The following is a 21456-nucleotide window of genomic DNA, read 5'->3' on the forward strand; positions in this document are numbered from 1 at the left end:
CATATAAGGTATTTTCTCTCTAATATTCTTATTTTGCCCAAAGCAAAAAAACCTGAAAACATAACACTAGCAGTCATTGGAAACAGTTTTCAGAATTGCGTCAGTGTGGTCTGGTGCTCTGATGAATTTTCCCACCTAGTCTCAGAGTACCAAAACCTCTGCTACAGTTAAAGCAGAGTTTTTCAAGATGCTAACTAACATTTTTGAGCTATGCCTGATCTCAGGGCGGGCTGGAGAGCCCGCAGTGCCTCAGGCCATTCTTAGCATTGTGCAGGACAGGACTATAACCTGTGACCTGCACTCCAAGGTTACTCATAGGTAATTTCTTACGGTTCTTTCTACTACGTGCAAAAGATAGATGACCAAAAATAACAACCTCTGTCAAAAAGGTTACTGAATGTGCAACAAGCTTACCTCATCATTCAACAATCAGCTGAACCAGTAAGTTAGGGAAGAAATTTTTTAAAATTTGACAGGGGAGGGGATGGTTGGTACTAAATCTTATTATCGGAATAATTTATTTCACCAATTTACACAGCACATAATCACTTAAGCTTGCAGTACATAATTCAAAAGTATATTTACTAAAACTTTTAAATAAGAAATACATAATTAATATCAAACAATTGGATGGAATCTGTAACTGAAACAAGATAATAGCTGTTCTTCAAAGTGTCATTTAGGGAACTTACCGTCAACTTAAATGCACATGGTATATTATATTTACTTGAACATGTTTTACATCTAAAGCTGTTTAGTAAGTCGAAAGAAATATTCTCTGAAGTTAAGTGATGTGAACTATATTGTCTATAACATTTGTAATATAGAATTATTATAATCCGTTAAATTTCATGCTATGTGATGCGTAGATTAGGGAAAAAAACAAGCTTTCTTGCTTTTCTTTTAATTCCCACTCATCTGATCAACTTCAAATGAATCAATCACGGACTTTAACAAGCTGAATTAAACAATCAAAACATGCTTTCTGTGTATGCAGAACAGAACTGTTGTCAAACTTATTTAACACCTCAGCAAACTAATTCTGCATACTTTGCTAAGAACTTCTTCCTGTCAGCAACCTAACTTAAGGTTTCCATAGCATGCATGAACTGCTTCACTATTTTTTAATGGAGAACAGCAACTTCAGGACATATGTAACTTGATAAGTTTTCAAAAATTATTTTTGTAGGAAAAAAGCAGAAAACCCATGTACCTGTTCAAATCAAATCCCACTGAAATCACAAATATTTTGCAGTTAATTCTATTAGCATTTTTACATTTTTTACATGCTGTACTTCTCAATAATAATTCAGTTCCAGAAAAGCAGAAATAAAACCACTATATAGTTCACGGAGAAGTGCTGACTTTTTTTTTTATGAAATACCACTAATATGATTCTGGAACACACTTGCAAAACAAAGCAGCTTCCATTTTGAAGAATACCTGAAGTTTCTGCCTGGAACTCCTGTAAGTTACTGCAAATGTTACAGTTAATGTTTTGAGTAACCCAGAAGTGACCTTGAAATATCAGATATCTCAATATCCTTTTTCTCTATCTCAATATTCTTATCTATATTCTTTATCTCAATATTCTTTTTCCAAACAAAAAAGATAAGCTGCAAATAGTTTACACCCCAGCTTGCCTATTCACTGCAATGTGTATCAGTACCTCCCAAAGACAGATAATCTTTTGCATTACTAATTAGAAACTTAAAATGGCTGTAGAGGGAAAGAGGAGAAAGTTTTTCAGACATCTAAATGACACAGGGGACACACTACTCACATCAGTACCGTGCTTTCTTGTTGCTTGCGTTGCAAGAGATTTAATCTTTTCCTTGTATAGCTGAGCACCTCGACTGTTATACTTTGCATTGGTATCATTTGTTGTGCATCCATGTTGATGGAAAAAAGCAGACTATGAAGCAGAAAACAGAAAATGCTATAAGAAACACGTTTAAAACCTTATGACATTTAACACAAAAATATATTGCAATGCAGCAAAATAGTCTGCTCCCCTACCTAAATTTAATCTTTTAAATTATTAAGTCTATGTAGACCTCCAAAATAAAAAGAAAACTCCATTCTGGCAACTTCTCTACGTATAAATAAAACAACAGAAAAACCAAATACATCAGTGGGACATTTTAAAAGCGTATACAAATACAAGCTTCCCATCATATACAAAGAATCCCAGTTCTGAAACTAACTGTAGAAAGGAAGAGGTAATTGATTGCCAATACCTGCCCTTCAAAGGACATTCCTCATAGTCTAAAAGGCATTACTTGGCTTCATCTCTAGCATGCTAGAGAGAACAACGTATGTTCAATAGCATCAAAATGAGTGTATAAAAATGGTCTTCCTTCAAAAGAAAAGTATATGTATGCACATATATATGTATGTATCTATATCTATACATATAATTGTGTATTTATAGAAAAGTATCAATGAAAATTTTGATCATATTTAGGATCTTAAACCAAAAGCAAATCAATTCACTTGTATCAGAGTTCCACAATCCGGAGAAAAAGAGGGGGGAAAAAAAAAATTGTTGTTTGAAAGATGACAACGTGGAAAAGCTGGCCATTTTTTCAGCACCTAGAATTGACTAGCAAATCATGTTGTACGTTCTTGCACAGAAGAACACATCAGACTATTACAGTAAAACATAATAAACAAGTTTCTGACAGTATCAGCAAATCTAGATAACCTAAGGTTATGACCCCATATGCTACAATTGCAAAGCATAAATCTAGTATGCAAGTCCCAGACTTTGTATAAAAATTAAGCAACAACCATGCAAGAGATAATGCCCGTCAACTTCTGTGATTACAACAGAAACAGCTGTAAACATCACAGGTGCCAAAATTACTGTGCATTTTTTTATTTAAATATATACACCTAGCAACTTGATATTCGGAGCTTTTTTTTTTTTGTAAACCCTAATTCCAAACATCATAGAGAATTATTCTGAAAACAAAACAAACTAAGAACACTTCAGATTTTCTAGCAATCCGATATATAACTACGAAGCTCAGGACTGCTGTTATCCAAGATTGAGCATGACCAGGCAAATATAGAATACAAATGATTAATGTTAATCTGACAGTGCTTCTAAACAGTAGTTAGTAACAATAGAATTTGGCATTTAATTGGAACAAAAAGGGGATTTTTTTTTTTTTTTTTAACACAATTAGAGGAAAATGTCCAGACAGTTCACTAAACTTGTCTTTAAAGTTTCAGGTATCAATCTTCCTAGGTAATCCAAAACAGGCTACTGTGAATTTGAGGTATTTGAGGGGTGGGTGTGGGTATATTAGACCTCTTGGTAAAATGTATGATAGGAAACGGTGACATCCAAGCAGAAAGACAAAAAGTCATAAAATGAAATAGTAAAGGTTTATCGTTAAACTTCTGGTAATATGCTTTCTAAGATTAACTGAAGTACTTTTGAAACTTTGCCGTCTCTTCCTTCTCACTGCCTTAAAACCTTTTGCTAAAAATGAAAATATTTTTCATGCAAAATCTCCCTCTTCTGATTAGTCAATACTGTGATTTTCATGTACTAAGTCAGATAACAGAAACTTGATGAGTAAATTCACTTAACAGTAGTATTAACACAGAGAGGTGTAACTTAGAAAGGATGGGCAGAAGAAAAAGAGGCAGAAGACATCACTATTTCTCAAGAAGGCATGCAACTGCTCAGATCTGTAAGCCGGAGATAATGACCTGCTGAATGCGCAATTCAAAGAAAAAGGTTTGATTGGAAAATGCAGAAGTGGAAGATAAATAAGAATGATTCTGAATTCATCATTCTTTGTATGGAAATAGAAAGGAAAAAAATAGAAAAAACAGCAGAATATGAAAGTGTTAAGACTTAAGGAAAGCAGATTCAGAAAGCTCAAAACTGTTAAGAAAAAGCCTATGGAAAGCAAGTTTTCTTAAAGAAACAACATTTAGGACAAAGCACAAATGAAGAAAGATACAAGGTAAGCATTCATGGAATTAGAAGAAAAGCAGAAATTGCTTAGGGAAGTTGCATGTTTCCTCACTGGGTGGGTCAACTTAGGGAAGCAATCTCAGTTATTGGTGGTCTATCTTTGAAAAAAAAAAATGGAAAAATGGGCAAGATTCCAGAAGAGCTGACAAAGAAAATGGAAATTGAGAACAATACAGCAGTCAACATAAACAATATTTTTGTAAATTGAAGTTAACGAACTTATTTGTAAGTACATAAAAAATCAAGTTGAAAATAACAGCCAATATGAATTGGCCAAAACGAAAACACTGCTGTTTCCTCTCTGACAGTGTAGCATGTCTTATCTTGACTTCAGTTGTACCTCTGGTGTAAGTCAGATCTTGACTTCAGTGTGACCTTTGACAGTGACATTTTTGGCATGATATTTTCATAAACCATGTAAGGATATATGGTCACAGGAAAATGCCTGTAAGCTAGGTTTACAAGCTGTTGGAAAGACATTGTTCAGCAGCTGTCAATGTTTCACTGTTAAATTAGACATGTATGGACAAGGAATCTGATCTGGCCTTTTCAGTGATTTTTATTAATGACTGCTAAGAAAAAATAAAACATTTGCAGACCGTACCAAGGCAGAAAAGTTGCAAGAAGTATGGAGGATGAAATCAGCATTCAAAGGAATTCTGATAAACAAGAAGGGGGGACGGAAAAAAAAAAAAAAAGAGAGAGATAAATGAACTGGGAAAATAAAAAATATCCCAAGATGTGAGCCAATAAGGACAGACAATAGCTTCCAAACCTAACAAGCTTCAACGTGCAAAGCAAATACTCAGGCGTACATACAGCATTTGCATTTCCTCCAACTTGCATGCATCTCAGCTGAAACCAAGACCAATTGGAATCCAGTTCTGTGGATCTAAACAGAAGGACACATTTTTAATGTTATCTCCAAAGCTATTTAAAATCTCTCTACTTCTTTTTTTGGTAAAGTGTTTCTCTCCCCTGTTTTTTTTTTTCTAAAGTGAAAAACATGCATCTATAGAAAAAAAAATCTGCAACAATACACAATGTGCAAAACAAATTAATAAAGTCATGTAGAACTGCCACAGTTTTTCAAACTGTAAAAGTTTGAAAAAAAATGCACCCTCTGGCTGACAGGCTTTCTCTTTTAAAAAGCACCAATAAGATACATTTTCAGGAATCACATTTGAACTCTGTCAACAGCAGATGACAATCACATGTAATGGACAAAGTGACAATTTGGATGTTGTATCACAACAAAAATTTGGGGCCCGGTATGAGGAGAATTAATACTGAGATCATTAGGAATGGATTCTTGAGAGGCCTCTTGTAACCTTCTTGTATACACTAAAAAGGCAGCAGAGGAAGAATATGGGTTTTAGTTGATGGAAAATGGCTGCTTTTACCTGCAATCCATTCTTGAACGCATTGCTGTCACTCACTTAAAGCAGAACCTTCCATTTCAAATATGTAATTATTTATTAGGCCAAAAAGGCCCACAGGCCATCAGTTAGGATACTCACCTGAAACGTGACAAGCTCAGGGTGCTGATTTACTGCACCAACTGATTGACTGAGCTAAACCGTTGCCAAAGAGGGGAGCCCTTTCCACTACCCCAGTATTAGCACTCAGGTGACACCATAACCAACTACTTCAGGAAGCAAGGCTGGCAAAACGCTATTTAGCTCTCCAAACTGGCTTGCTAAGGGGTCAGATTATAAGCAATACACTGTAACGCTGTTGAAGATGGTAAACTAATATTTGCCTCAGTCTTGATTTGCAGGAATGATAAAACACTTCAACATGCTTACTCTGTTCTTGGTTTTCATCATCATCAACGTAGAAACAAATCTGCCAAGACACGCGCAGTACTCACACAAAAAGCAGGTAACGGGAATGGGTGCATAGTACAAATTCTACTGAACCCTACCTATTTACCTAATTCCCAAGCAGCTACCAGATACGTCAAAGCCAATACAAACATTTAAAAGGTCTGAATCAGTAGTTGAGAGAAGAACAGGTTTTCCTCTCTGAGCAGGTATGTGAACAAACAAACAGAAATATTAAAAGATGCAATTTTTACTATAAAAATATACAAACTACTTACCGAATGAAACTCAAATGAACACCAAGTGATCGATGGGTCCCTGAACAATCAATACAGAGAAAAACTCCATATGTTATGCTTGCCCAGCTAGGGTTCTTGGCTCCGCAGTCAAAACACACCTTAAAGAAAATAAAGATCAGTAACAGGACTTGAGCATAACCACGTCTTACAGTTGTATTACAGGTCATGCTAACACCCTTGCAGTGATCAAACTTAATTAACTCATCCTTACAGCATCTGTTGACATGACAACTTTATATTATCCTAATTTTATAAATATAAAGAGGAGTTATGCAATCTGCCCACACTTGTGTGTCTTTGCCCTAACTAGACAGGACTATATGCCTTCCCGGTTTCTGACTATAACCAGCGTACACATGGACCACAGGCTGAGAAACCGTGGGTTAGAGAACCCACATCAGTGTAGTTCAAACGCACATTTCACACAGTACTTCCAGCACTACTGAAATACTAAAGCGTTTAAGAAATATTTTTCCAAGGGCGGGCTCTCTTCGTGACGTAGCACTGAGTGTGCTCTTTCTTTAGAACGTACACGCGACTGCAATTATCAGCAGCACTAATGACATCATTATCTACTTTGCAGTATAGAATCCTTGACCCTTAGAGCAAGCCTCTGAAATCCAGCTGTGTGAAGAAAGCATCCACGCCGTGTACTGCCTAGCCGAGCACTCTCTGCCAGACATGACTATTTGTATGATGTATCACATACGTATTGCTGCATCAACCTTTTAACTGTCTGTAACACAGACTGGTAAAAAAGCAAATATGCCCACAATTACTGCATACACAAGCCCAAGAATTTCTTACCCTCTGCCACCATGTTATACTCCTAACATTCAGCCAAAACTACAAGAGGTATCTGCGTGTACATCTCAGACCGCAACTTTCATGTCCTGTTTCAGTTATTTTGAATTTTGTACTTCTTTGGCCAAGGAAAGTAAGAACAAAAAAATTATCTGATACGAATCAATTTTCAAATGCAAGGAAGAACACAAATTTAAACAGAAACAGCTATTCCTAGTTAATGTCACATGTACACATCTATTCCTGTATGAAAGCACTTCATTATCTGATCAATGCTTTTTCAGTGGTATTTATAAATGCTGCAAAGAAGTACTGCTACAGTAAAAGCATCCATCTATAGGTACACTCAGTGGCATCTACTAAGAAATAACTCTACAGAGAGACAAGCTTTTACACACAAATTGATGGAGCTCCCATCTGCAACTTTATCCTTTAACACCCTCCTATAAATCTAATGCATCACCAGATAGCAAGGGAAGTTCCAGCTATACGCAGAAATTAAAAAAAAAAGGCTTATTCCAAGTCAGCTGGGGACAGACGGAACACCCCACAAGCAGGCCACAATGCTTCCAGCACCTCCTTGTCAGGTTGGGGGGAAAAAAAAAAAAAAAAGGTTAAGAAGTCTCCTTGCTAGAAACTCCATTCATACAACTAAATAGGGATTTTTTTGTCTCTTACTTTTTTGTACCTACCCAGTCAAACTAGCCCTGAGTTTGCGCTCAAATCAGCTCATCTGTCATCCACCTAAATTTCAAGTACACACCCAGAAGCAGTTTGAGGCTAAACTCCTCATAGAATCATAGAACGTCCCGAGTTGGAAGGGACCCACAAGGATCATCAAGTCCAACTCCTCGTTTTAGTGTGGGTCTATTTTAAGCTTGCACAGTCCAAGTTTATCAGGCACAAGCAAAGTTCACCAGCAGATCCAGCATTAGCTCTTCCGACATATGAACACTTCAGGTCTGAGCTTCAGTTAGGCTAATGACTGGTAGCACAAACAGAAAGCATGGAGGTCACAGCTTCTGCATGTGCAAGTCCCCTTTTTCTCTCTCAACAAGAGACTTAACATTTATTGATGTTAAGTCATTTATGTTTCCCACTGTTGTATGTGGAAATGGGGTCATTCACTGACATACAGCAGAAAAAAGAAATAAGACAATCTACACAGAATGAGTGACGAAAGGAGGGGTTAGAGGGAGGCCCTGAAACAAGCACAAATGGAAGAATGGGATACAGGGAGTTAGGGAAAAAGAAGAAAGAATAACTCTTCATGTGTGCCATATTCTAAGAAAACACACAGCCTTAGTAGTCAGAACTCATTATCTTTTTCCCAATTCTCTCAATTCTTTGAAGTAGTTCCTTAAAAAACAACACGAGCCTTGTCTTCATTTTAAATTGGCTATTTTCAGGCTTTTTCTTACAAGGCCAAAAGGAGGATGGGGACAACAAAACAAGAGAAGATTCTGCTTGAAACCAAAGAGAACAGAACAGCCCTGGTCTCGCTTCTAATACAGGAGAGCAAACCAGACTTATAGTCCTAAGTCTTGTGGAAATTCCCTGGAGCACAAACGGGAAACGAAAATCTTGAGTATAAGTGGGTGGTTAAAAAAAATCCCATGTTTAAAAAAGTTCAGTTATAAACATCCCTGAAGATCCTCCTCCCCTCGCCAGTACAATATAAGCACTTCTTAATTTCAACGTCTTAAAAGTCCACTGAATCACCTTGGAACCTAGCTGCCACAAAGCGGTATAGCTCAGTATCTTCACTCACGCAGGACTCTCTATCAACTATTTACCAGACACCTGTGAAAGTTATTCATGTGCATAAAAACTGTAGCGTTTAGGATTGTGGTGCAAGTAGGAACATCTAATTTACCTGTGAAATTAATAAGAACTGCCATTTCTATCATGTTATTCAAGAGAAATAGAAGCACGTTTCATTAACATTTAGACTCATTTTGTTTAGTTTTCTCAATTTGTAAAGTGTTTCCCACCACATAAATTTTAACAAGAAGTGGGGCGGGGTGGGGGTGGACAGACAACAAATGAAAATCAATTTCAGAGCCACCCTATGAAATCATTTCCATATCAAAAACAGATAAACTGTATTTTCTATACTGATTTAGGCACAACTAAGATATCAAAATCATTATAAAAATCAATTAAAAGGATACGCTTGAATAATCTATTGCTTTTAAAATACACTTGCATTCTTTTTGCTTATTTTGTGTTAAAGCATTTCAGGACAGCCTAGATTCAGTAACAGTCACTTGGAAAAAAAAGAGCAAAAGCCCTGAGATGTTTGTACCAGAGCAAACACAATGACACGGGCATAATCCACAGCAAGCAGTCATTAAATCATACAGCATCCACCTTGCACAAGATACCTATGTTAATAAATAAATACACAATATACATTGTTATTAGATACGGAAATGTGATAATATATAGTCTATAGAAATGTTAGTTTTGGCATTTCAGAAGAGGCAAGCAGGTTCAGCAAGTTTATCCCTGCGGTCACAGTTACACAGACATTTTCAACCTCCCACATAGCAGGGCTACTGCCACAGGGTAGCAGCTCCACATCTCCTTGTGCTTGCCATTCCCAGCATCCGAGGCTACCATACAGCTGGCATCAACAGAAAACCAGCTAAAACTCAGGAGGTAGTTTCACACGCGGTCAAAGGTGATCCAAATCCACGCAGCTACTCTCTTAGTTACCCGCCACCCTATGCAGATATGCCTTCCTTCTTCTCTTGCATCAGCAGTAATCGTCACACTTGCTGATCCTACTGGAAACCAGCGCTGCGCTGCTTTGACGCAGAGCAAAGGTAGGTCCAACTCACATCACAGCCACATGACAGCAATGCCAATATAAGGGAGGGAACGGGAGTGTTTGCCACAGGAAGAAGACAGGACTGCCCATTTTGGAAGTGTCACGGTCTTAAAAGGACTTAAGTGAGACATGATATACTACACTCTACTCTGGGGAAAAAAACCCCACACCCACAACACACCCCATAATAACGAAACTGAACAATTGATAAACCACCACCATAACACGCACACTTAGTTTTCAGCCAGTTCAGATCCTCGATCTGGGTCTCCAAGCAGAGACATGAATACTACCATCAATGAAAGAAAAGAAAGAACCAGAGAGAAGGGAATGAGAAACTACTGTTTTCAGAGGAATAGCTTTATGCCAGATTAAAAGAGACTGTACAGCACAGCCTCAAGGCGCGAGTCTTCAAAACAGGTGAGCTTTACAAACATTTAAGTTAACAATACCAGGTAGCTTAGGGACTATGAGCATTTTTATACGTATAAACTACATCCTATGCAATTGTAATAAGTTTGTTAAGTGTCATCAGACAGCTCTATATTAATAGTCCAAAGACAAACCAAGAACTCAAAAAAAGCTATTTCTCATGGTATACAAAGTAAACTAAGATCAAATTACAGGTATGTTAATTTCAAATATCAGTTTAAACACGCCATAATCCACAAATTAAACTGCACATTTATTTAAATGAGAATTATTTTCCTAAGCTTATGTGCACTAAGAACTACTGCAGAGCACGTAGCACAGTGTAAGTGTACATGCCTGCTTATAGCAGGCAGTCAGTCAGCCCAGATGCTGCACTGAAGAGATACCAGTTCTTCCCAAACTGTATCCATAAGCAACACAGTTAAAGCATATTACTAAGGTTTTAATACAGAACCTTTCCAATATTTGCATTTCTTTCCCATCTCTGTCTTTCCCAGGAGAAAAGCCCTACAAATAAAAGGGGCAGACTGCATAAGAACACAAGAAAAAACAAACAAGATGTAACCAAACACGAGGGGATAAACTGATGACAGCAACAACTTTTACTTAAGAAGACTGGTCAGATATACCGGCGTGGGAGAGTTGCGCGACCTAAGCTGTTGATGTTTCCCACTCTCCTTCCTCTCTGTCTTTACAGGTCAACAAGACCGGGCTTCACTGCAGCGTTAATGAGTTCTCTGCACCTGAGCTGCTTCTTTCAAACAGACCTAGTGCGAATGGCAGCACACACTGTGCCAATATTGCTTTGTCAACATTGGCACTAAATTTCTATATAGCACCCAACGTGACTGCAAGGAGAGACAGATACGCCTGAGCAACCACAGGTACCACCACCACCACCTTACTAAGTCTAGCAGAGTAACGACAAGTTCAGAACTGTTCCAGGCACTCCGTCCTCGGGCTTTCCATCCTCACCAGCTGTGGGCAGCACCTTCTGATTTTTTCATGATCACAACACAGAAAAAGCGTCACAACACCATTACAGAACTACTCAATCTCTTCGACACAGTGCCAGTGAACTTCAGGAGCCTGTAAAAGATCTTCTCTCTGACTCTCCCTGTTGGGACTAAGACCTTTCCTCAATAAACTTTTTACCCCATTGCAAAGGCAAGTTTTAGGAATGCTTGTGTCAGAAACTAGCTGGCAAGCGTTCATCTTTGAGCTACGCTTTCTGAGAAACCAGACGTGTGTCCACTGCCTGTACAGTCTTAAATCATTTGTGTTCAAAGTGTGGAAGTCAGTTTTGGACCAAAGACAGACCTCCAGACTCATATTCCCAGAAAACAAAACCACGGTGTTTCTTCAGAATTGTCTCCTAGTGTATTTTTCAGGTACGTTCACAGCGCGTACCACAACGCCAATACAACGGAGCAGATGGCACCGAAAAGCAGCACAGCGGCGCACCGCTGCGGAAGGCGGTTCTGCCGCCCAAGGCTTCTGCCGCCTCGCCTCGCAGCCCGGGGCACCTTCCCCAGTTCACAGCTGCCCACCCCGCACCTTCCTGCGGAATGGGTACTGAAAAACCAACGGGGCTTTACAACGCTGAAAAATTAAAAGTCGCCACTGGACGAGTCCAACGTGATGAGAAAACATCAAACTTTTATCGCCACAGGAGCGGCTGTGCCACAACAGGCTTTGCTTCTTTGATTAAAAAAAAAAAAAAAAACAAAAAACAGACAAAAACAAAATAAGAAAAACACTTTCAACACTCTACGCTGTCGCTGTTTTAGAACTTGCTTTTTATTTTTAGCAGCGCGGACCCTCCTTCCAGCAATCCTCAGACACCAGGTACCCGAGAGGAGCTGCACTTTCCTCACTGGAGGCCGAACCCCAAACGCCCAGCGGCCGCCGCCAGCGAGCGGGCGGCCAGGGCTGCCCACCGACGCCGAGAAGGGCTTCCCCGGCCTCCGCGACGGCCGCCACCGCCGGGGACCTGCCCGGCCCTGCCCGCCGCTCACAGGCTGCCCCCGGCAGCGGGCGGCCAGGCCGGGGCGCCGGGGGCTCGGCGGGGCGGGGCGGGCGGCGGGCACTCCCCCGCCCCGCCCCGCCGGCAGTGCGACGTGTCACAACGGCGGAGCCTCCCCCCCCCCCGGCCCCGGCCCCGGCCCCGGCCCCGGCCCGGCGCCCTTACCTTGTTGGTGGGGATGGAGCGGAGCCGCTTGAAGATGGCGGCAATGTCCTGCTTGCTGGGCTCGCACATGGCGCCGGGCGGCAGGTGGGGGCGAGGCGGGAGGGCTGCGAAGGAGAGGAGCCGCCGCCGCCGCTCCCGCCGGGACGCCCCACGCCGCCGCGGGACGCTCCGCTCCGCCCCGCCCCGCCCCGCCCGGGAGGCGGCCACGCAGCGCGCGCGCCCTCAGCCCGGCGGGGCGCGGCCCGCGGTCGCCGGCGTGGCGCGAGGGGGCGACGCTCCCCCCCGCCGGCCGCCTCCCGGTTGCCCTGGAAACGAGCGGCTCTGCTGCGTCAGCACCTTCCGTTGGGCACTCCAACCGCCGCGGGGGAACCGGTGGAGCCGGGAGAGCGGTGTGAGGCGGCCAGCGGGGAGGTGGTTCGCCCTGGGAGGGCTGAGGGGAGGGCAGGCCACGCCGGCCTCGCTTCCTCGGGGCCCGAGGCGGCAGTGGGGAGCCTGGGGCCCCGGAAAAAAAAGAGCCGCGGAAGAACACTGCCGCCTGCTCCCTTCACTGGCTGTGGAAAAAGCGAAGCAGCTGTATTCCCCTCAAGACAGGTGATACCGCACACCATTACGCCTGTGAATAGACCTGTTTCTGCTCTTGGGCTCAACAAGTAGGTTGCAAGCGCTCTGTAAAAATGTTTGTTACAGCCATCGTTACCCTCTCTTCACTAGCATTAAAGTACACAGCCAGGGACAAATGAGTCAGTGCAAAACCAGCATAACAAAAAGACGACAGGTTTTAATTGCTTTCGAAAGCAGCATGTTCAGATTGTAAATCTGAAGTCATAAAGACTCTCAGAACAGGAAACAATAACAGACGTATAATCAGGAACTGTGTAAGATACTGGTATCCCTACTTCAAAAACCCTGAGTGCCTGAACTACACATGGTTGCATGCACAGAGCTTCCGCCACCTCTCCCGCACACTGCACCTTACAGGAGGACGATCATCACTTGGGGCATGAAGCTCAAGCAAAGGCAGAGATGCCAGACTAATCCACCCTTTTGCTGGAATGCTGGCCAGGATGCTGCAGAGGTCCTGCAGGAGCCACTCCAGGTCCCTCATGGCCAGCACTGAACTAAAGGTACTAAGTCCTTAAGGGTGGCCCCCGCAAAACAGCGCAAAGGCGACACTGTGGCTCTAAAGAACTCGGCTCAGCAGCGGTAAGATGATCCGTGGCAGGATCTTGAGAGCTTGGTATCTCAGCACTCTTCTTTAGAGACCATCAAGGCTCACAAGGCTGTATCCCCTTCTCCCTTACTATTCTGACAGACAGGTAAGACTGCATAGTTGTCCATAAATGGAAAACACAGAGTTTAGACAATTTCTGTAATTCTGTAATTTTCTTTCAGAAAAGTCTAGGTTGCAGGGGACCTCCAGAGATTGTCTGCTCTAACCTTCTGTTACAAACAGGGCCATAGATTGAGTTACCTAGCTAGCTAAATAGTCAAGTTCAAGGCTCTGCATGAAAATCTAGCTTGAGCCCCTCGGCCTCAAACCCGCATCACCTTTAGTGCCTCAAGTACAAGAGGTTCACTGCCTCCCACAGACGCTAACAACCCCCCGTTCTTACCGGTGGGTGGGGAAGTAGTTCAGGGTGATGAGACCCGTTACTGCCTGGGTTCTGGCCACGCCGCCTGAGTCGGGCACGCGGGGAGCGCAGTCTCGTGCGCTGGTTCAGGGATTTCTGCTGGAGCGTATGCTGCGGGCTGTCCCCGCGCGGGGCCAGAGGCATACCCTGGCCCTGTGGTGCCTTGCTGATCGCTAGGAGTCAGTCACTAGTTATCCTGACGGGCAGCTGAATGCATGAACATTTTACTCTTCTTTTCAGAGTGTGGACAGTTGCTAGCAGCAGGCCAGCAGCCCCTTTACTCCAGATTAACTTTGTTCAGTCTGGCACTATCACAGGTAGGGAGCCTGATCAAAGTATAGAACGGCAGTCCAAAAACCCATCTGTATGCATATTGCCAAGCAACATTGAGACTCGACCTAAAACATTTGAGCCCGTAGAAGCATAACCATACCAACAAATGTAATCACCTCCCTTCACGATCACTTGGGATCAAAAATGCCTAGGCAGGAGACCTCCCGTTACAAAGTGAAGCTTACATTTCAGGAAGACATTGCCCAGGTAGTCACAGGTGCTCCCTACAGCGCACTCCCCTCTGGAGATACCTGCCAAATCCCATCTGACTGCATGAAGATTGCCATCCCAGCCTACAGTCGCTGGCCTCATAGGAAGGAAGAGCTGCTAAGAAATTTCCACAAAGGAAAAAGAGAGCCCATTACATCAGCTTTATAAGTACTGTTAAAAAAAAAGCAGGAGGGGTACAATCTTGCCAGTTAATTGGAACAGCTATCATCAGAAAAACAAGGTCATCCTGAAGATTGATCTGTCTGGCATGATCCTAGAAAAGGATGATGTTATTTATCGTCCCATACTTTCCCCAGCTGCCTGGCTGCCTCCCCAGGCAATGGCACACAAAGGCAGCTGGCTCCTGCCACTGCAGCAACCCAGGAGGCTCACAGTATATCTTTGGGAAGCACAGGCCAATAACACTGTAGCGGGGCTGGTGGTTCTGTCTTTTGCTGGCCTCCTGTTTCAGGGAGCAGTACCTCTGCCCCCGAGCCGGGATGTCAAAAAGCTGCTCGCTGTTCAGAGCCCCCTTGCACACGCAGCTCCCAAGTCTCCATCCAGGAAGTAAGGAGCGTCTCGGCCCTTGACAGTGCTCAGAAGCACAGCGCACTGTCCCCACCTAGTCTCAGACAGCGCCTCTATCCTAAGGCCAGACAATTCAGCTGTGTGGATTGTGCATGCTAGACAGATTCCTGTTGCAGACTACAAGCTCAGCTGACTGGTAGATGAGTTCTAGACAGGACGGAAGAAAAGCATTTAGCACATGCTTATGAACCTGAGGGAGGTAAGCAGGTCCTGGAGGCAATCTTTAAGCAGCCTCTAGGTTGCGTGAGAAAGGTAACGCAGCGAATTGAGGTAACAGCAGAAGGGAGGCGTGAGCTGGTCCATTACCATCAGGGAAAAAGGCAGTGCTTGTAATTCACTGGCTGGTCTGCACCTTGAGTAAATTAAAAAAAACAACCAAACCAACCCTTACCTTCAAGAGTGCCTGTAGATTGGGCACTGGAGTGTCCTCTACTTCAACGAGCAGCTGTTATGTGCAATACAGGTCCTTACCCAGATGCAGTAGCAGACCAGCACTGTGAGCAAGACTGACTCCCGTGGTCTGGCATTGCTTATGTCCTCAATCCTCAACAGATGTTCATCTTGACAAAAAACTGTCCAAGGAGCACAGATTCCTTCCCCGTTCCCATTATCCACAGCATGCTGTGCTGTCATTTTCTTTGTCCATGAGAAAGAATGCTGATTTGTTCAAGATATTTTGGAAATAGCCTCCATATCCTATTCTCTCCCTAGCGGTGACCTTGCCCAGTCCCAGGGGAGAAGCAAACTTGATTCTAAATAATGGCAACTATCAGAATAAGCCCTGAAAGGTGATGAATGTTTCCAGGGAGTAGAGGTGGGCCTCTTGTTCTTCAGCAAGTTTGTGGTTTGAGTGGATTGCCGAAAGAGGGAAGGCACGGAGAAAGAACAGCAGCAGTAGTGGGAAAGCAGACCACACCTGCTACTTTGTCAGTTATGCCTCAGTGTAGTAATGTCATGTCTTGCTAGTGGTTTCCAAGAATGCACGTATTTCTATTCCCAGTGCACACAGAACCATTTAAAAATTGCTTCCATGCCAGCTGGTCTGACAAACATATACACGGAGGAAGACGGCTGTATGTGTACCCTCAGAAACAAGTGCCAGGCAAGTACAGCATTCCCTAGACAGGCTGTATTACAAGCCCTCTAATCAGGTGCAAATGCAGAGCAATTCATTGTCAGCATGCCAGAGTATGACACTGGGTCTTGTTGTTTCACAAACCCAAGGGCTCTTATTCTTACTAACAACGCAGAATACGGTTCCAATTTGATATGAAAAGATTTCATGATGAGGAGAATCAAACATTGGAACAGTTTTCCTAGAGCAACTGAAATCTCTGTCCTTGGCGGTTTTCAGGACCCAACCAGACAAAGCCCTCAGCAACCTGCTGCTAGTTCAGTTCACTCCACTTTCAGCAGGAGGTTGGACTGGAAATGTCTTGAGACCCCTCCTCCCGCTTCCATGACAGCACTCCCTTCTCTGCACACCCAGGCTAGGCCTGAAACAGATGGGTTGTCCCTGTAATACTTTGTTGACACCCAGTTTTTGAGTGCCAGAGCTACCATGACCTGATGCGACATAGGCAAAGCAACCTGTTCCAATACTTTCTCCTACTCTCACCTATCCAAATGCTGCAACAAAAGTCTCAGGCTCCTGGATCTTGCCAGAGGGTCCCGCCAGGACATACGAATACAAAGGAGGATAACCGTTCAGGATGATCTCTTGAGAACTGTCTGTTCTCCAGGTCTTTGGCCGATTTGATAACCAGAGATAGGCACTTGTGTCTGCATGGAGTTGTGTGGAATTACAGGTTCAGTGCCCACCTTCTGTCTCACAGCTCTAAAAGGTTTGCTGCCATTCCCAACCTTCAAAGCTTTTAGTTCTGTAAAGTTCTATTAGTGCTGTTCTCCAGTTATTATCAAGCCTCCCGTTGTTTGCTTTCTCCTCACATTGCTGCTGAGAAATGGCAGAATACAGGTATAGTCCCAGGTCCTGCTAGCTAGATCTTCATTACCCTTCCGGTGCCACAGGTTCCCTTAGAGCCAGAGGATGCGTACGAATTGTGCTTGATGTCCTTTGGGAAACTTGGTCACACCGAGCAAAATTTGTCACTGCTCACAGCTATATTGTGCATCATGAAAATGTTACCTCATGACAGTTGTAGCTCAAGAAGTTTTAGGCCAGCCTCCCTCTGCAAATGATATCCTCAAAGACGCAACATAGTCCCAGACATGTATCATTCCAGTATAAGTAATCCATACAGAAAATCTCTAGAACAGAAAAATCAAGCATCCAAATGCCTACTCCCACAATATGGAAACAAAGTTTAGTAACTACATTAAAAACCAGTTGAAACCAGTTTAACACATCAATAATACATTTTTATTTAGTACTAATGCATTGTTTGTACTGATAACATCAAGAAGCATAACCACTTCAAACAGGTGAGGTTTCTTGGAGCTTTCCACCCTTGAAAGTGGTCTGTGTCTCAACAACGTGGCCCAGTACAAAGCCAAAAAGTTACTATACTGTAATTTACAGACAACCCCTCTGCACACTCAATACTCAGCTGTGCTTAGGTAAGCCTGTTTGTCTTAGCAATGCCAGGGACTTGCAAAGCTACAGCTGGAAGTAGCATCCCATTGCAAAACCCATCTACATTTGCCACATGATAGCATTTCATCTATGCCAGGGCAATCAAATTTCAGCATTTTCTGCACAGGGGTTCAAGAAATCTGTCATCGTAGTACTTCACAATTGATATGGTTGTTTACCTCACAGGGTTGGAGATTTCATGGGTCACATGGAAAGGTGATCTAGCTGAGGTAACAGGTGACTTGGATTTTCAAAAAAGTTCATGCTAATGTCTCATAAAAGCCCAAGTAAACTGCCATGAAATAAAGGAAATGATCATTTTATAAATCAGTTACTGACTACAGTAATAAAAGGTGGGAGGTTACATAGATTCATGCTTGGACTTGTAGATTTGAATATTTACCTACAAAAAGGGTAAGTAGAAAGGTAGCAGTTTATTGATATTAAATTATTTATGATCACAGAAGTGGAAAACAGCTGCAAAAGGATCTTGTACAGTACTGATTGACCAGATAAAGCAACAAGGGAATTTCAAAGTCAAATGCAAAATAAAAATACAGTCTGAACCTCTCTGAACTAGCTACGACTAAGAACGAACATTACTACCTCTCTTTCTGGGACTGATCACAGGTCCTCTTTTCTGGACTACTTCATTTAGATCTGTATGAACACTAGTGTGGTGTTCAGTTGTTGCCAAAGCAGTGAACTGAATTTTCAAAAATAAAAGGAAAGAATTAATTTTTTCTTATTTCATAGGACCAGAGAGAGAGATTGTTGAAAGTCAAAAATATTATGGCTGAAGTATCACTATATGTTGTCCTGTTCTTATACTCTTCCCCAGGCACCCACTACATACTGCTGGCACAGACCTTGTCTGGCCTACTAGTCATTCTTAGAGAAGAGGTTACACCTTCTGAAATGTGGACAGGTGCTCAGTAAAACTTTCAGATGTACATAGGTACTCTCCCCTGAACAGAAGGTTCAAGAAGCACCTAAAGCATTTTTGAAATTTTGTGCTGAAGGATTAATACAGTATCACACAGGAATCTGAATTTCTAACAGGAGAAAACAAGTAGAGCAGGCTGATAATGATACATACCGAGCATTAGCAGGTAAACTGCTCGGTGTTGAACACACTGAAGGTATTGTCTACTGCAGTAATTACCACACGATCCTTCTTGGGTTCTGAAATTGCTGTTTGTTTTAGTTCAAACAAAATGAGGAAGTAAAAGTATTCCAATAAAAGTGGAATTATCTTGTATTCTCTCATTTCAGGAACAGAATCTGCAGCTCTTCAAATTGACCACTAGGTATGCTTTCAGCCACAATTAGCAAGCTCCCTGTTGTTGTGAGGTGAATGAACAACTTCCTGCCAAATCAGAAAGGTTGGAGAAAGATTAAGAAAATCATTATGTAACCTTAAAGTTATTTTTAAAAATAACAGATGCAGCTCCAGGAGAACAGGAGGTGCTGCTGCTGGACATCCAGCCTTCAGTATGCCATTCTCTATTCTCTCCCTTTTCTTCTTTGTTTTACAATAATATACAGCTAACACAAAAGTTATTTTAAAAATCACCCAAATCACATCAGATTAGTACCAAACCATCTCATTTACTGTCTACTCTGATTTCCCACTAGAAGTCTCAGTATTTCTATTTATCTCCAATCATGAAGTCTGCCTTAATTTTTGCTTTGCAAGTGTTATGAATAAAGACATAATTGGAAGAAAGAACAGAGAAGTCAGCTCAGCCATGGTGAGAACCGTTTTAGTACATCACGCCAACTTCACAGACATCTCAACCAAGAGATAATAGCAATGGATTGGTTTATTACACTGAGGGTATAGCTTTGCTTTTGGCATCTTGAATGTGTACAGCAAATATGTTATACATATTTTCATATTATAGCCTACAAGTAAATTAAGAGGCAGTTTGCAGAAATTGTGTTCAAAATGTTGCTGTCAAGCTCTCAGCCTCAGAATCAACAAATTAAGAGGAATTTTAATATTGCTTTGGACTGTGCATTAGGAACTGAGCGAACAACATGAATCAGCAGCATGTCCTTGCAGCAGAGGTGGCCCACAGCACACCAGGCTGTATTAGCAAGAGTGTGGCCAGCAGGCTAAAGCTACCTAATGGAAAAGCATAGAGAAAATGGTGCCAGACCCTTAAAGGTGCACAAGCAAAGTGCAAGAGGAAGCATGAGAAATTCTGGTACATAAGGAAAAAAATTCCTCACAGTGAAAGTGATGAACCACTAAAACAGGTTGCTCAGAGAGGTGGTGGACTCTTCATCCCTGGAGGTGTTCAAGACTCAGATGGACAAGCCCTGAACAACCTGCTCTAACTGGACCTGCTTTGAGGTCCCCTGGCTGGGCTAGGTAGACTCCAGAAGTCCCCTGCATCCTCATTCTAAATTTGGCTATGATGAATATATGCAAACTCTGTATAGTAGATAATAAGATCCATGTTCTTAAAGCAAAATTCTCAACTGAATTAAACCGTGCAAGGTAAACAGGTGTCCATTCAAAATGAGGATGAAACTAGTCATTTTCATTTGAGCAAATCCAAGTCTGTTTCCCAAAGTTCTCATTGAAAGGAAGAGTTTTAAGAGTTTCAAGCACTTAAAATGGCCTATTGTTTATACTAGTTTGTTAGTAGTCAAATAAACTTATCAAACATTTAAAAAATAATAAATAAGTTTGCCATTAGCTTCTGCTACTCAGTATGATGGAAGACTTTCTCCAGTTTTGGACACCCTCCCCACCCGCACTCAGTATGAGATCCTGATGAACTTGAGCAAGTGCAGTGGAGGGACGTCAGGGGGATGGAGCACTTGCTCTGTGAGGAGAGGCTGAGGGAACGGGGCTTGTTCAGCCTGGAGAAGAGATTAGTCTGGGGGTCCCAACAGCAGCCTTCCAGCACGTACAAGGAGGCTATCAAAACGACAGAGCCAGGCTCCATCCAAGCACAGTGTGACAACACAACAATGGACATAAACTGCAATAAGGCAGGTTCTAACCACAAATAAAATGGGGGAGAAAAATATTATAATTAAGCATTGTAACAGTTTGAACAGAGAGGTTATGAAATCAGTCTTTGGCAATTTTCCAGACTAGCTCAAAGGCCTTGAGCAACCTCGTTTGAATGCAGAGCTGAAGGTGCTTTAAATAGGACACTGGACTAGAGACCTCCCTTAGTCCCTTCCACTTGGATTCTATGGTGCCTTCACCAAGCTGGACAACCAGCATAAAAAACTAGTACTTCATTTAGATTAAAAGATGCAGTATTGGCGAGGGAGATGAGAAAATTTTCAGCTAGCCATCACAAACACTACTACGTTAATTGCTACCAGTCACCCAGAAAACTCTCACAAAAGGCAGAAAAGATTCAGATATTATTAAAAAAAAAATCCAAGCTGTATCAGATTTGACTATACCACAGAAAGCAGCATCACAGTAGATTTTGCATACCCATAAAAGACATGGTCTCCTCTTCTTCATCAACATTTTTCTGGAATGCCTTGCCAAGAGCCCCTGTGCACTGCACCCTCCCCCTTTTTCTTAACAGCACAATGTCACTAATGTCGTATCCTCTTTATGGCTCTCTTATACAATGCAGATTTTGTCACCTTGAATTGCAACAAAACGCACAGATTATTTGCTTCATAAGACTACTTTCACATTCATGGAAATAGTAAGAGGTCCATTCTGTGTA

The 21456-nt window shown here is 42.2% G+C and overlaps 1 protein-coding gene across 1 annotated transcript in view; it reads right to left on the reverse strand.

Annotated features, from left to right (window-relative positions):
• Positions 1–12571, reverse strand: part of ARFGAP3 (ARF GTPase activating protein 3) — a 36196-nt gene extending 23625 nt beyond the window's left edge. The window contains exons 1-4 of the mRNA XM_087767255.1: positions 12386–12571; positions 6102–6220; positions 4817–4889; positions 1784–1915 (exon numbers count right to left, since the gene is read on the reverse strand). Coding sequence (XP_087623381.1) covers positions 1784–1915; positions 4817–4889; positions 6102–6220; positions 12386–12454 — 393 coding nt within the window. The 5' untranslated portion in view covers positions 12455–12571. The remainder of the gene's footprint in view (positions 1–1783; positions 1916–4816; positions 4890–6101; positions 6221–12385) is intronic.
• Positions 12572–21456: the final 8885 nt, after the last annotated feature.

This window comes from Nipponia nippon, unplaced genomic scaffold, assembly GCF_047370975.1.
Source record: "Nipponia nippon isolate SJK-2023a ecotype South Korea unplaced genomic scaffold, ASM4737097v1 scaffold_3, whole genome shotgun sequence".
NCBI lineage: Eukaryota > Metazoa > Chordata > Aves > Pelecaniformes > Threskiornithidae > Nipponia > Nipponia nippon.